At 37.2% G+C, this 16,370-nt stretch overlaps 1 protein-coding gene and 1 long non-coding RNA gene across 7 annotated transcripts; one reads left to right on the top strand and one right to left on the bottom strand.

Annotated features, from left to right (window-relative positions):
• Nucleotides 1–379: 379 nt before the first annotated feature.
• On the bottom strand, nt 380–16,059 carry LOC100643008 (tubulin-specific chaperone cofactor E-like protein). 3 transcript variants are annotated; one of them, XM_003399094.4, is made up of 6 exons: nt 15,648–16,041; nt 6,127–7,140; nt 4,588–4,757; nt 3,548–3,656; nt 3,169–3,273; nt 380–2,917 (listed from the first exon to the last, which is right to left on the bottom strand). In XM_003399094.4, the coding sequence occupies exons 2-6, from the start codon at nt 7,126–7,128 to the stop codon at nt 2,765–2,767; spliced, it is 1,539 nt and encodes a 512-aa protein (XP_003399142.1). In that variant the 5' UTR covers nt 7,129–7,140; nt 15,648–16,041; the 3' UTR covers nt 380–2,764. The 3 variants fall into 3 exon arrangements, with proteins under 3 accessions (XP_003399142.1, XP_048266398.1, XP_048266399.1); XM_048410441.1 differs by lacking the exon at nt 15,648–16,041 and adding an exon at nt 10,503–10,640; XM_048410442.1 differs by lacking the exon at nt 3,169–3,273 and having other exon boundaries at nt 15,648–16,059.
• LOC105666263 lies at nt 8,767–14,828 on the top strand. Of its 4 annotated transcripts, none has more exons than XR_007225813.1 (6): nt 8,767–9,094; nt 9,180–11,833; nt 11,924–12,009; nt 12,332–12,433; nt 12,532–12,827; nt 13,191–14,828. It is a non-coding gene; the product is annotated as an uncharacterized LOC105666263 (long non-coding RNA). The 4 variants fall into 4 exon arrangements; XR_007225812.1 differs by having other exon boundaries at nt 11,924–12,237; XR_001099165.3 differs by having other exon boundaries at nt 11,924–12,433.
• Nucleotides 16,060–16,370: the final 311 nt, after the last annotated feature.

The following is a 16,370-nucleotide window of genomic DNA, read 5'->3' as shown; positions in this document are numbered from 1 at the left end:
TCGCGGCGCCAAGCGTCTCTCGCGATCGATGCGCTCGCAGTCCTTGCATGCTCTCGCCAAAATAGTGTATCCTATGCAACCAATAACGTATCAAATAACAAACTTTTCACTCGTAACAACAAAGATGTAACGCCAATATCTCATACCTCTCTAGTCACTTTCCTTCGATCGCGAAACATAATTTGCTTTAATCCTGAGACACGCTCCTCGCAGATTGAACTTTTTCACCAAGACAACGACTTGATCTGTGCGCTTAACCATCTTATCCTTCGATAATGGTTCTAAGAATATAGCTAAAGCTAATATAAGTTGAATTTCTAACGTTAATGATCCATGATTCGTGATCGATGATCGGCATCGAGCAGGGAAACACGAGGCGTCTCATATAAAGTTTTTATTTCGTTAGTACGTACACATTTGCGCCAGCACAAAAAAGGATCGTATTATATAAAGTGAGAACAATGCAGAGTTTCCTTTTCCGAGACTAGACACATTATAGGGCGTGGAGATCTCAGGGCCATCGTGTTTTTGCCCATTGTTTGCTCGTGATTACTTGCATCGATCAAACGACGCTTCGTACGATTCGTTCAATTTGCGAAATTGCCGATGACCCTGAGATCCAACATCAAGAACGTACGCGACATCGCAGTTGATATTTCACAGAAGCGTCGACCGACTCTTCTTTAACCCTTATTTAGACAACGAAAATACAAAAGTTTATCTAACGAGTCAATAAGCAAACTCGAAGCTTTAACATCCTAAATTTTTACATAAATTTCGACATCGAATTTAAGTTGCGATATTCTCATTAGAAAATAATAAATTGATGCAGGAAATATAGAAACGAATAACTGTGTACTTGGTTGCCTACAGCAGGGTTAATCGTGCAGTTCTATCTCATTCTTTCATAACCATTACAACCCCTGCACTGAAATATCTAGATTATTACTGTTAAATACACCTATTTCTTTGAAAAAACTCTCGAAGAACTTCTTTACTTCTCAGAACTAAGAAATATTCCAGTGCAGAAGGTTGTTCACAGTAAAAAACACAGACTGGTCAACGCACTACCATGAAGAGTCGACGAAGTTACATCGCATGTTCATATGTTCATGGTATTTACAAGGGCAGTGTTAGAAATATTCGAGTTATGCTAATAAAAGGCAGGCACTAAGTGACTCTTCAAGGTTCTTTTCTAGCAAACGGAATAAGTCAAAACGCGCAATATCGTTGCTTTCTTCCTAGTGTCTGACGAGTTAATCATAAGCTTCCTCGTGTTTCATTCTTTTTTAGGTATTTTATGAATTCCACACAATAAGGGATACACTGAAGGACAACCGTAAATTATCTAAAATTATTGAAACTTAGACACGTATGTTGATAATTGCGCTTAAATTCACAGTTATCATCTATCGATGACTGTCAAGTTTAAGTACATGTCGAAAATGCAAAAATTATATTAAATGGCTTTATATTCCATCTATAACGAAGCGGCGGTGTTTGTTTCTTTATATCGATACATAAACGTAAAAATGTAAGAAAGAAACAATCACAGCGGTTATCACTCTTTTTTTGCTTTTTTATAGTTTATATAAAAATGTATATTGCAATTTAAGTTGGTATTATACTGCTTCAGCGTGAAATAAGAATTCTTTTATGAGTCAGCACGAAACTTTGATCCTTGGAGCCAAGATATAACTGCGTATACTTTTATTATCGCCCATGATTTTCTTTTTATTCTTATGGCGCCGTCATCGTGTCTAGCTGCGATCTACAAAAATAGTTTTCATTCTCCTCGGCAATTCTGACGTTCGTTTTTTCATGTTTCCATCATACTCATTGCATTGTCCCGAAGTATGCGAATTATTTCATAGTTTAAAAATTTATTTACGAGCCTAATTCGACCAATTCTGCTCTTTGTCGAACTCTCTTATTGTTACAAAACGTTAATAAATCAAATTTAACAGTTCACTAGATAACATTTCTAACATGGTAAATTTGGCTGAGGAATTAAAAGTATCATGACTGATCGATTAATGTATTCGTCTCTAATCGATACCAATACGCGCTTGCGACATTTAGCTCTACGATATTTTTTTTTTTTTTTTTTTTTTTTTTTTTTTTTTTTTTTTTTATTGATATATCTTCTGCGAATTTTACAATCGAGTCACTAATAAGACTTTTTCTGTACAATATGGCCAACGTACAAACTTTCACGTCCTTAAGCAACAAGTAACTTTCACTACACGAAAAACAATCGGATACTATTCAACTAAGTACTTTACGTCTTTTTCTCCGATAGGCTCGATTGCAATCTACGCTAACAATTAACGCAAAGCTTCGAAAAAGAGTCGCAAACTTCATTGCAGACGCCATCCTCTGAATCTTTTTCATAAAAACATGATACAGAATATACGTATGTCTATGTGAGTGAAAATTTCGTCTCTCTCTCTTCAAATATGTCTAGTGTGTCCGCGTATTGTAAAAATTCAAACTCCTCTTTCTCGTGAGGCCATTCGTCACGCACAAACTTGCCTCTTCTATCAGTCCTTAACGTATTTGTTATGCTTCTCAACCCTGAAGAATCGATAAATATATTTTCTAGAACAATTACTCGGCGTGTATATATAAAAAATCCCGAGTCTCTCTGATCTATAATCGAGACCTATGAGACCTTCGACTCGTAGATCCGTTAGTGGAGATCAGATCCTGACAACTGTCAGGTAAGTTTCGCGTCGTCCGACGATTCGCTGAAGAACCTTCTTCATGAACGTATGGAAGACGTAGTCGAAGACGTCGACACAAAACGATTCAGTTTGCTGTCGATTATGATCTCGTCGCCGTTCCGAATGTTGTATCGGTATAACTGCTTGTTCGGATACAGCATCTCTTCTGGTCCATATTGCGCCTTCATCACCTTGAACACAACGAAATTTTAAGATAAAGCAGAGTTCAGAAGAAAGTCTGAAATTAATTTACCTCTGATTACTATATGTATAGAGCTTATGTTGGAAATTTAATGCGATACCCAGGACAGGATGCGAGGGAATGGATGGGGAATTCTTATATTGCGATTTCGTGCTTTTTATAGGGTCTCTCAAGGAACCAAACGTTCTGTAAAGCATAAAAAAGGTAGTTGGTAAGACAATAGTTGACAGGGCAGCTAACCTGATCCACGTAAAACAGTCTCATCCTATTCGCTGGGATTTTCACCATCGTCTCCAGTTTGGTTTTCAATTCAAAAACCGTTCTGTATACGTCTATGGAGCGAACCTATAAGCATCATCGATATTTATAGCAGTTTAAGTGATCGATGCAAAAGAAGAAGAAGAAGAAGAAGAAGAAACCACGCCTTTCTTTGCTCGACTTCGCGAACTTCTTCAAAACTCTTTGTTAAATTTAAGCTCTTCTCTTTCATCGAAGAAATAAAACAAGCCGAATAAATTAGCAATCACAGATAAGACGTAGGACGAACGGAAAGGTCGATATTCTCGGAATTTAATTATACTGCTTATGATCGGTTTTCGAGCAAAACGTAAATTTATACCTCGACCAGGTCTCCGTAAGTGAATGTGACCTTGACCCTTTTCTCGGGCGTCAGGTCAACGTGTACCAGAGGATCCAGCTTTCCGTGAATAGCCACCAGCTCGGAGTACCTGAAAACGAAGACGGAACAGGGTCAGACGGATATTCGTTTCACTGGCGACAACTATGGCCGTGAAACTAGAATAGCTTTATGTGGTTCTAGTTCAGACTTAGAATAGAAACGGTCAAAGCAGTAACCGAAATGGAAATGGAAATTGGTCGCGAGAATAAAGGTGAGCCAGGATTATTTGAGTCAGAAGGGTGTTTGAGCTAAGTAATTTGCCTTGCGATTCACCAAACAGATTCTTCGCATAAGTTCATCAAAATTATAAACAATTGTTAAGCGATTTACATTTGGAAACAGCCTGCTTAACTTATTATTAGCGGCGTGATAAATAGTGAAATATATCAAGTACATTGACAACTCAACGCCTATACTTTTTTACCACAATATAAGTTCTACTCATCAAAAGAAAAGAAGTCTGATCAATTGATATTAATATCCTCAGTTGGAATGATCATAATTCAGTAGCACGTGTATATTACTTTATTTCTATAAATTATTTTGTTGTTTATTGTATTCATTCTTATGTAATACGTTCGCGTTGACTGAAATAACCGTTACCATAGGCTTATTCGATTCATTTCTTCGTTTCCAATATATTTCCTCGTTGGACCTAAAGCATATGAAATTTTCTTATTTTTTCGTTACTATAATATAATAAGGATTAACAATAACGTACAAATTCGATTATTCTCTGCAAAGTTCAAGATAGAATTTGGAGATGTTGAAGTTTAGGTGATTCAAATGTCTCCATTTTGCTGTATCATTAACATTCAAACGAAAATAGAATAAAGGCCGCACAGCGTAAAAGGCGATGACTAAGGACGTGAGATGGAAATCGGATAAAAAAAGAATAGAAATGGAGATACAGGAATCGAATGTAAACAAAGGAATAAAAACCGGGGCGTCATCGTAGAGAGTCGCGTGAAATAATTTACCTTTCGGGTCTGTCTGCTTCCGGTTTGTCCATGTAATAACGAATGAAGGCTCTCTCGGCGTCCTCGCGTTCCTGGGAGGATATCACGCCGCCGCCATTCAAAGTCTCGACATTTGGGAGTCTGGCGATCAAAAGCTGCCGCCTCTCATGTTCCGTGTATTCTCGAGGACTCTGCAATTATTCAGTAGTTTTTAATCTTGCACATTTACCATAGAAGACCTTCATGGCCATATTGTATGTGTTATACAAAACATTCTGAACTTTCATTGACACTATAACGAGACACGACTGTAATTTTTATATTGGTAAAATATGCAAATATATATTGTTTCAGTAAACAAAATTAATATGCACATAAATAGTCATCCTGAGCATATAATAATAAATATCAAGGTTTATTAATATAATGGATAATTAACTGCTTAAATATTTCTGCCATCTAAACATAGGGAAATGCATATACATGTACTTGTAATTAATATTTATAAATTATTAATATATATAAATTGTAATTAATATTTATAAATTGTAATTTCTTGTAACTTCTATACCCATATACTTTTAAATTCGTTTTTAGCTTTACCAATATGAAATTTCAAAATATTTTATACGACACACATAACATGTTCATGAAGGGTATCTATAAATGTTCGTTCGCGATTATTATTTAAAAAAAAGGGTCTTACTTCATTCCGCCGAGTTCATTGTAATCGTTAAAAGAATGTTCAAAGTAAACGCAACAGATGCGCGTTACGAATTGAAAATACTGCGTCGACTTTAACTCTTTCGATTAAGAAAACTCGACAAGCCTGGTTAATTCTCAACTTTTGCTTTCAAAAATTGTAAAGGGTGATCTAACAGAGCGGAAAGCTTGTTTTCAAAAGCTATATACGTTTAAACTGGTTGGTTTCGTGCCAACGTTTACTTCGATACAGCTAAAACGGACTGGTCCGAAGTGGCGCATACTAGATCAAGCTGTCTTAACGGTTTTACATCTTAGCGGCTTCTTCTCTGCTCTCTCTTTTTCTACTTCCTTCGCACGGTCATTTTATCCGGTCGATTCGCCTGATTCGAGGTTGTTCTAGATTCTAGATATATGTACACCACCGTTCAGCGGTTATTAGGACGCTCACCGAAAATAAAATAAACCGAAAGAATCATTAAAATCTTGTTACAGCCTCTTTGTATTTAATTCCGTTCTATCTAAATAAAAATAATACAATAATAGAATCAAATCTTTTTCTCGTCTATATCTTCCCCCTACGTTATCGATGAATCTTAACATTTCTGTTAGATTTTCCACTGTATCTATCCATGACCCAAATTCAGATTCTTAGCAAAATCTTTTGAATTTTCTATTCGTCTAAAATTTCCTCCCTAAGATTTCATTTTCTTGCACGAATATTTTTGATAATAATCAATACGCAGTTATTGATAATCCTGGTCGATTATCGCGTTTAGTATGAAATCAGCAAGTGTCCCAATTCTCATGAACAGTAGCGTATTTCAGCAACAACGAGGAAAAGGGGAGGATCTCTACCTCGAAAAGAGGACAGCCCTGAATCCTCAAAGACTTAAGCGCTGGGAACCTGGCCAGTCGTTCCACGTCGTCCCACGTGGACAACAGCGTGCCGTTTAAGTTTAGGAACCTGAGCTTCCTGAAAGGATCGTGAGAGGACCTAATGGTCGTCCCACTGGACTCCGATTCCGACTCAGACCTGTCGTAATTCACCTTTCCCTCGCTGAATATCCTGTTCCCCTTTTCATCCACGGATGTGTTCTCGTCGGTATCCAGACTGTTCATATTCTCACTGTCTTCGCTCAGATTTTCTGACTCTTTCTTAGAACACGGCTCCTCGTTCGAGTTCCTATTGTCTGCGAGAGCCAACGACCTTATCGGACACTCTGCCAGCACGAGGCTCTCCAGATTCGGAAAGACATATCCCAATTTGGAAATTTCGTTCCATATTTCGACGGGATTGCCAGTAAAATGAAGCTTTCTCACCGAGACATTCTTATTCTCTGGCATCTGATAGTCTAGATCTACCGTTTTATACTCGTTCAAGGAAAGATGCAGCTCCTCCAGGTTACGAAGTAAACGAATCAATCCCTGAACGGTTGACCAGGTGACTCTGGTCCCGTTTAACACTAGGTTCTTCAATAGATCATAACTACCGTGTTTAATCTCGAAAACCTCGGCCAAACAGTTGAAACTGAGATTGACGAACTTGATCTTCGGCATGTGCTGCAAGATGCCGAATACTTCGGTCCATTGGGACAGTTTGTTTTGCGCGAGATCCAGTTCCTCGACGTTCTTGCATTTATTTCGAAGCTTTTCTGCGTCATTTCCAGCCGACTCGATGTCGCAATCTTGTAAGACGAGCAACGCAGGCACCGTATGACGGGGTGATTTCTTCGGAATGAAAATGCTGACCGAGAGGGCGGCCTTCGGCGAGCTCGATTCCATCTCCTCGTCCGTGAGGGAGCAGTCGGTCGTTGAACTGCCGTACTTCAGCTCCAACGCTTCCAGCAACGACGGCATGTTTACTGCATTCTGAAACCGATCACCATGCATCATTAGATCACTTCGTATTCAATATTTTTCCATTTTGTTTATAGTTTATCAACTATCAATTATCAATTATAGTTTTGTTTAGTTGTTTATCAAGTAACAAGCACGTTTTGCAACGGTAAAAGAGAACTGGTAAAACTCTCATGACATACATAAGCAACCATAAGCTTAAGTACAACAAGAATTATTTACAATATAAATAGTCTATAAAGAGTATCGGTATATCATTGTGTTTGTCATAGCATTTACATACTAATTAATTAAGTTTAAATATATTTTTTATACGATTCAGTAGTACTTTCATGAATACATACATTTGATACTATGAAATTGTAATGCAGGGCACGATGGAAAAACGGTACATTGGAAAATAAGGATCTGTGCCAATACTTTTTGCGATTACTGTGGAATAAATCGAACGTTTTTATATCCTAGCTGTTTTACTATAAACATCATGCGTGTCTCGTAACATAAAACACCGAATAAAGAAGAAGTTGTGAAAACTTTTGAAAAAATGCACATTCTAATATTTATGGCCAACGGCGTAATTATAAACGTGAATTAATTTAGCCAAATATATTCCAATTACAATAGTATGTTACTCTTAGAATTTTCTCATACGTTATCGTATCTCTCCTTCGTTCACCATCCAGAAAAATTCTCAAGTACAGTATCGTGCCGAGTACACGTACTCTGATCTCCCTACTCTACCGTAACACCATTGACCCGATCGTCATCTCCGAGGATAGAACCGAATAGTCGACAAAGAGGAGACAAAGAGTCGTCTCTGGCGGCTACGTACAAGACAGCTTTTGTTATCCAGAAAAGGAAGAAGGAGAAAAAAGAAAAGACGAAAAAATAAGAACGAAAAGGGGCAAAAGCTGAGACAAGGAAAAAACCCGTGGACCGAGTGGATCCCCGAGGTCGACGTCGGACACGCGGAATATCTGGTCTGACCATATCCGTTAAGGTCGCGATATTGTCTTTTTGCGCAACGGAAAACCGGTACTGGTTCCCTTGTCGTCGTTGGAAAACGATTCTGTGATCGAACAAGCTTCACCCACGCGATTCTCCTATCCGCGACGCAGTTCAGATTCGATGCACTCCCACCTCCCTGGACAAAGATCATTCCCAAGCATTTCTCGACTTTGTTCCCGTCGATCGATCCTTTCTATCAATTTTACGACCAATACAAAGTGTGGGAAGGTGAAGCGAGCAACCTGTAGGAACATGGGAGTTCCAATCGTCCTATTTTATACTATAGCATGTTTCGTATAGTAGTATGAAGATAATCTATAAAGGAACAGAACTTACAAATTGCTCGTTGTACGTACATTAATATCCATAAGTATTTAAGTGCAAATTATAGCGCATATATATATATATATAAGGTAAGATATACTTGAAATGAAATTCTTCGATCTAGCTCTAGGCTCTAATCTTATCACAAGTTAGTATAAATATAATTGGTTGTTATAAATAAAGAAGCAATAATGAAACGTCTGTTCAATGTCGAGATCTTAGAGCTACTGATATATGATGTTTTCCTAGCTACATTCTAAAAGTAGGATTGATTTTGTGGAGTATCAGCTATTCGTTAGGGATAAACATGGAACTCGAGTGACGCAGATATATTCCTTGTTTAAATTTGACTGAACATCTAATCGCAGTTACAGCTGGTGGCAAAGAACTAACAGTAGAATTGCAGCAGGTGTTCAAGTACTTATGGACGCTAGCGTATACACGTACTATGATTACGTAGAATCGAATCTATAGTCTGTGCTGCGTATTTGACGAAATCGCTTTAAAACGGTAGTGGATTTGAACGCGTACGACTTTCACCGAACATTAAATCATATCGGTCGTTATAAATAATAGCAAATAGCAATACAGTGTCGTGATTGTTCATATCGATGACTTCGTAAGACTGTCTAAGGTACATATATATCATCTAGCATTCTAACTACAGTTAAATCAATTGTATAAAATAGCGTGACGGAGGTTAATGTGCGCAATGACAGGGAACGACTACGGAGAAGAAGCAGGAATCGCGTAGAATGGAATGCGGCAGTTTCTACTCGAAAAATCCGAGAGAAGGAAAAACTAAAAGCGTACAAGTGCAACGAACTGCGACGAGGACGATTACGGAATATCGCGAGAGCCGACGGCAGCAGGAGGAAAACGTTGCGTCAATTTGGCGGAGATCCGACGTGCCAGCGGCCGAAAGAAAAACGCATCCACGAGGCGAGCTTGGAGACAAGCCAACTCGTGTCGTTTCCATTTACGCGAAACTTTTCAGCCGTGGTTCGCTACTCTCTGTGTCTAGATGCTATACGTTGTGTCCGTTGCACCAGGCTCGCGCTTTCTAACGGCGAATTTACCTCGTTAAATCGTGAGCAACGTACCGGACTCGAGAAAAACTAGCGTCCCCGTCTGTCCGCGTTGCTCACGAGGGGGAGAGAGGACGCACGCAACAGTTTCAACCCTGTGGAAAATCGTCGGACAGAGAGCGAAGAGACAAAGGTCCGCGCGATCCGCTCGACGCATGGCAGTGGACCGACATAATAGTCGTTGTTGCATTATACTCCCCGGCTTCCCCTACGTAATCGCGATATCGGTTCAACGGCCATGCGAAATTAACTTTCTCCGGCGCGGGTCTGCCAACGAGAAGCCCACTAGAAGCAGCATGGTTACTACATATACATTAGATTGCCAGCGATGTGCTCGAACCGCTTTCAAACCGATTCCATCATTTTTAATATCGAACATAAGGTAAATTCGATTAACCGGTTTCTCTTCAGTGGGATATTCGATTAATAACTCGGCGAATGGTTAACGTAGACCGGATACAATGGCACTTAATCGGCATGGCGAAACTGCATAGATATTGATGTAATTAACGTGCGGTTGAGAATAACCGAGACTGATTTTATGTCTTCGGTCCATGCTGATAGCTGATGATGATTTTAATGCGTTACGTTGTGAGGATCAGCTGTAGAGAACGAGTAGAGGTTGCTCTTCAAGTACATCATTTCTGCAATACTACGTTGATTCTATAATTGGATGTTGCTTTGTAATTAACTGTTAAAGCGCTATATATTTGTAATTTTAAGTGTATCTAACGTGTTAATCGAGAAAGTTCAGCTAACGGCTTATTTATTTAGAAATCCCCTATCTTTTTATGCCACAAATACCGTTACAAATCAATTACGTTTACAAAGATTAAAACTGTCCTAACCAAAATTCCTCTATCTTCGTTAACAATCTTTTATTTCGTAATTATAGAAGTGGCAGAATTAAGGAATAATTTCTTTAACAAGGATAAAATTGGATATGAAAGTTACCGTTTAATTTTAAAGTTTTCAAGACCTCGAGTGTATCAGTGAATCGTAAAGCATTCGAGTGGTTCTAAAAGCGAACGTGGCTCGTAAGATTTCGAGTTGCCATTGCTGGCGTTGCACAGGAATCGGAACAACAGGTCGATGCAATTAGTCACTGGATACCGTGATTCCCACACGGTGATTCCTTTTCGAATGGGGTTAGGGAACATAGGTCAGGAACGATTCATTTGTCCAATCGAAGTCTGAAAATATTTCATTATATGTTAGAAAAATTTCAAAAGACTGTTCACATCAAAATCTTGATAATACGCATAACGAAACGGGCATAAAAGATTTTCCAATTGTAATATACAAACTGATTTAATGAGGTTATACAATACATCGGGTTGCATCACATAGTCGCAATGTTTGTTAACTGGTCTAACATCGAAACACAGTAACAATACTAAACGCGAACATGTTACTTTCTCCTCGACCGATTATTTTACATACGAACTATTCGCGCTTGTAAAATTAATCGCATGAATCCTCCGTTGAGGAAACCAATTTAACTAAAACCTGGTCGAGCAGAGGAGAAACGGTATCTTCATAATACTTGAAATTTTTATACTGACGCTTTATGGGTAATTCGTCCCTCTGGCGGTGAATATGAGAACTACGAATGTAGTGAACATAAACATTTGAAAATTAAAAAATTCTAAACTATCAAAACTCTACAATTCAAAAATTTCAGAAGCTCAGAAATATCAAAAATCTAAGATTCGAAAGATTTGAAAACTTGAAAATTCCAAAACTTTTATATTTGAAAATTCTAAAATTCATCTAATATATCACAGATACTAAAAGTAGATTACAGAGTTAACAGGTTGAATTTAAGCGAGCACGCAAATGCCTCTAACAGCTGACGATTGCTCTCTTTCCGGTGGTTCAACGATATTAGAGAAATTCGCACGTTGTCTCCACACGTGGTAACGCGCAGCTAAATATACGCGACTAATGACTGTTACGAAATGTCAAGCAGAAGCTACCGAGTAGTGGGTCAGTCGTAAAGTCAGATTCTGTTTCGCGTGTGTTCCCTAACAAGCGATTAGTTTCGAGGAGAAAGGTGTCGATTTTCAATGGGTATCGATTTTCAATGGGTATCGATGATCGAGTCTGTACGCAACAAAATAGTTGTACTCACTACATTTTAACTTTATTTAAGTAGATACGTTACAAAATAAATTAGACATAAAATAAATTGCCCGCCAATAACAATTCTTTGCAATGTGAAGACTTAGAAAGTTCTATCGCGAGATATGTGAAGCGGAAAAACTTAGAATTGACCCTCTCAAGTAAGAGAAACATTTCTACTATAATTTCCTCCTAATGTTTTTCATGGGAGCGATAGGAAATAATAAAAACTGATAAACGATACTTTCTAGCTGGAGGCGAGACAAAAACAGCGTACGGATCTTTAAGATGAAATATACAGTGGCTTATTTTTAGTCACATTTTATGAACATATTATGTGCGTTATACGAAATATTTTTAAATTGTATTAACACTGTTATGAGACTTGGCTATCATGATTATGTTAATCAAATATGAAACAAGTCTGAAAATACATATAGAAATTACAAGATATTTAGCATCTACGAGTATATAATTCACAGAGATGACAAAAGCATTTAAACAGTCAATTATCGATTACATTAATAAAACTCGATATTCAGTTGGTCTATCTTTAACAAATATTGTATATACTTAAGATGGCTATTTATGCTGTATACTAATTTCTTACTAAATATCAGTTTACAGTAAATATCTTGCAACTTGTATATACATTTCAGATTTCAAATTGTACCGATATAATCATATGTTGTTATTAATACCAATGGAATATCAAAATGTTTTACATAACATATACGATACGCACATAAAAGTTTTCTATGGTAAGTGTTCAAATACTTTCGTGAACTCTATTATTTCACTATATGATTTCTTTCTTCGTAATGAAGACAAAGAAAAGATCGTATTCGGTTCTGCTTAGGGGGTTATTGAGGAAATCGATGATGGAGATCTATTCTTTGCCGGAGGAACAAGCTAGTAGAAGGAAATATCGACGAAAGTTCGCTGGCGGCTGGCGTATACTGCGCAAATGCTCTCCCGCCTCTCGGAATATTACTTGGTTGCCCAAGGTTGCCGTTCGTTCTGCTCACGACTCGAGCATTATGCACGTGTATAGATATATCAGCTACGCACTTACAGCAATATACCTCTACACCAACGTATTTACGATACACGCTTAGAAGATCTATCTCTTTATCGTGCACATACACCAGGAGAGTACATATCAGCGTTTCCCAACCATTTTTCTATTCCGTTAAAACTTACTTTACTTTACTTACCACGTGCAATACGTGTTTTCTTTATCGTTAACTATAGTATAATGAGACATTCGATGAAGCTAGTGAATAATTCAAGGTTAATTGAATTACCTAGCCAATAAAAAAATGATAAAGAATATTAACGATTTGAGAATACATATATATATTACTAGAATATTATAATATATCATACGTATATCATCATCATATATTACGTAATATTATAAAAATATTAAATAATAATAATTAAGATGATAAAGAATATTAGAAATGAAAACGATATTGAATATCAACTAAGTTCACCATATTGTTTTCTTTTTAGATGACTCTAACAGGTTGAACCGAGACAAAGTCGAGCTGAAAAACGAGATTGGGAAACTCTGTAAGCGCAATGCACCTATTCTTTGTTCATTTCTCGGCTTTTAAGAGCGTGCCTCGCATCGGTGCACGGCAATTATTGACGTGTGTGTGAAAACCAAGAGATACACCGAGCACCGTATATTCTATGTATGTATATACGAGAGTATATGCGCGTCTGATTGGTACCAGGACTACCAGGGCCTCTCCCTTCCGAACAAACGACGATGGTTCAAGTTGGTCGCTTGCACGACATGGATCAACGATTTAACGTGAACATAAAACAGAACAGTCTCTCTCGATCTCTGCGGTCAGATCTTTCCAAATCGATCGATCGCTTCCCCGATACGCGGAATCTCACTTTCTCTGAAACTCTGTTTTCTTTTCCCTTTGTCTTGCTGCTCACCGTGAAGCATGTTTTGAGAATTAATCGAGATATAAAAACAATATCAGGCAAATCTTAATTCGAAAATGGAAGAATAATTACTTATCCACTTGGAGAAATCATTTTCCATGAAGAAGAAAAATACGGGTAGTTCCTGTTTCTTTTAGAATGTTCGTTGGTAAGAAACGGTAATACAAAAAACCATTCGTAATTTTTATGTTAACGAATGAGTAAATTAATTACTTCCCGTTTCATAGCGTTTTAAATATGAAGACATATTCTCGTTCATATGTGTATGTAATATGTTATATAGATATGACTGAGATGTCATTCGATGATATTGATATCTTATATATTTTATTCATTCATATACATCTATATATAACATATAAATGTATATATCATTATACACATACGAACGACACGTTATACGTAACAAATCATTGTCTTTCTATAGTTGAGAATCGATTGAAAGTTTGTCCATTTATACTCTGATTAAATAATGCACGACCGCGCACGTTGCTTTCTAATCATTTATTTACGCGAATATTTTCGATGTGGAAACGCATCTATTATAATCGTAAACTTTATAGAAGCATCATTCGTGGAGTTGAATCGCTTTCGTTTACATAATCTACGTCTTCCGTAAGCACAGCGTGTAAAATGACCGATAGAATTCCTGTAAATGGAAATTTTTATTGAATAATCTCCACGAAGAGATTGATTCTTTACAAAGAACACGATAATAATGACGTGTTATCGCTATTTCATTTCATTGATTTCACAACCCAGAACAATTACGAAGCATCGAACATTTGTATTTTGTCATGAATGATCATGAAAAATTAAGTATAAAATATGTTAATTCAAATAAAAGAGATACTTATTTTTTGGAATAATTATAGAAAATGGAGAGTATAGCAGTAAATAAGTTAATCAAAGAAAATTAAGAATCGAGAAATTAATGATATAAAATCTGTATTCGAAACGCTGCTGTTTAATGCTGCATAAATTCGCGCTATCTTATGTCCGAACGTGTTAAAGTACTGTTCCTTTCAATTGCGTTGGCCTTGAGGTTAGTAGACAAGGAACGACGCAATTCTCACGATTAATGCTCTTTGTCCGATCTTCTTTCACGCTCTATTATCGTTCGACTTTATGTTGTAACGTACTCTGAAGGTTAATAAAAGAAACTTCTAATTTGTTCTTCTATTACAATTTAATTACTTCCATCATCTACACATATTGTATATATGTTTTTGAAGACGAATTTACGAACTATACCTAACGACACCTATAATCTACGACCATTGAACCGTCGCCTCCACTGTCGATAAATCAGACGATCTTTCAACGCATTACAAACCAGCCCTTAAAAAATGTCAACATATAAAATATTAGCTTTAAGTCTAATCTGATACAGTCATGATCGAAGTTAAAGGCGTAAGTAAAACAGTGGCGTAAAAATAATGAAACGATAATAAAATTAATGAAAATAATGAAAATAATGAAAATGCGACGCTAACAGCTGTCAAGGCACGCTGTTTAGAAGCGTAGATTGCGCGCGTACAGCTGATAATGATTATGTAAGGTTCGAGCGCACAAGTCAGCAAAATATTATTTATCTATCATCAACTGTATACTATTTATTTCAAAATCTTGAATGAAAAGGGATAACCTTAAAAAATAACAATCGCTACATACGTATTGTGACTATTACTATATCTGAATCATATCTTTGACATATCGTCATACACGAGTCTTCCGATACGCAACACGTTCGAATCTTATAACAGGGACTTAAGCTTACAACTTGTTACTAAAACGAATGAAATATTTGTGTCTGTGATATAACCAAAACAACGTTATATTAAACGCACGTTACTTAGGTGGATCGATCGAACACGAGTTTGGAAAGATTGAATGAGAGCGGAACGAAGACGCAGTACAAGAATACCATGAAGGAATCGGGTCAAGGATCCTATAACTAAGCTTATGACAAACAGATTATTATTTTATACGAGAAGATAAACTCACTGTTTCCTCCTCTTGCTATGTGCTTTGGCCCTCTGATATCGCTTAGGTATCCGGTGGTTTAGCGATTGATGAGGCTCCGAGCAATATCCTGGTTAGATGCACTCGCGATTTTCGTCTGCGATCATGAAGCGAGATCGGTCTGTTGGGTGGTCAAAAAGGGTTAGAAAAGAGATGTGGTGTCGCTGACGGACACACGAACGTGCCCCGCTCGCTGTCCACCGTTGAACTGATTTCTGGCTCCTTTGTTTAGTAAACAGAAACAGCTGAGCCACACTACTAGTTACGACGGTAGAGGTGGCGGGAGCTCGATCTACTCTTCCCGCACAGCGCTCGCTACATTGCACATGCGTATCTCTTCGCCGCGGTCACGTGGTTTCGCGAATTCCGCCAATGAGAGAATAGCATCATACAGTATTGTATTGTAATGTTGAATTAAGATAATGTGCTAAATAGGAAATAGGATTTGAAGAATATATGATGATTATTTATTTATACGAAATGTTTAATAACGATATGTTAATATTCATGAAGTTTATGATAGTAATATATATCCCCTTTTCTTATAATTATACATATTGAATAGTATTGTACTATTGAATTAAAATAACATAGCAAATAAAAAATATTTGATTAATGAATATCTAACATTATTCGTGGAATTTATGAGATTTTATGCTGTCTGTTTATGATTCCAGGTGTTTAATGCTAATGTATTCTCAATGA

Source organism: Bombus terrestris, chromosome 11 (assembly GCF_910591885.1).
Source record: "Bombus terrestris chromosome 11, iyBomTerr1.2, whole genome shotgun sequence".
In the NCBI taxonomy this organism is placed as follows: Eukaryota; Metazoa; Arthropoda; class Insecta; order Hymenoptera; family Apidae; genus Bombus; species Bombus terrestris.
This window is presented reverse-complemented; position numbering and strand designations above follow the sequence as displayed.

Excerpts from the sequence above, each read along its gene's own strand:
- LOC100643008 (XM_003399094.4), bottom strand. The coding sequence starts at position 7,128 with ATGCCGTCGTTGCTGGAAGCGTTGGAGCTGAAGTACGGCAGTTCAACG. Across the intron at positions 3,274-3,547 it reads CTTACGGAGACCTGGTCGAG|GTTCGCTCCATAGACGTATA; the intron begins GTATAAATTTAC and ends TGATGCTTATAG. Across the intron at positions 2,918-3,168 it reads GACTGTTTTACGTGGATCAG|GTGATGAAGGCGCAATATGG; the intron begins GTTAGCTGCCCT and ends GTTGTGTTCAAG.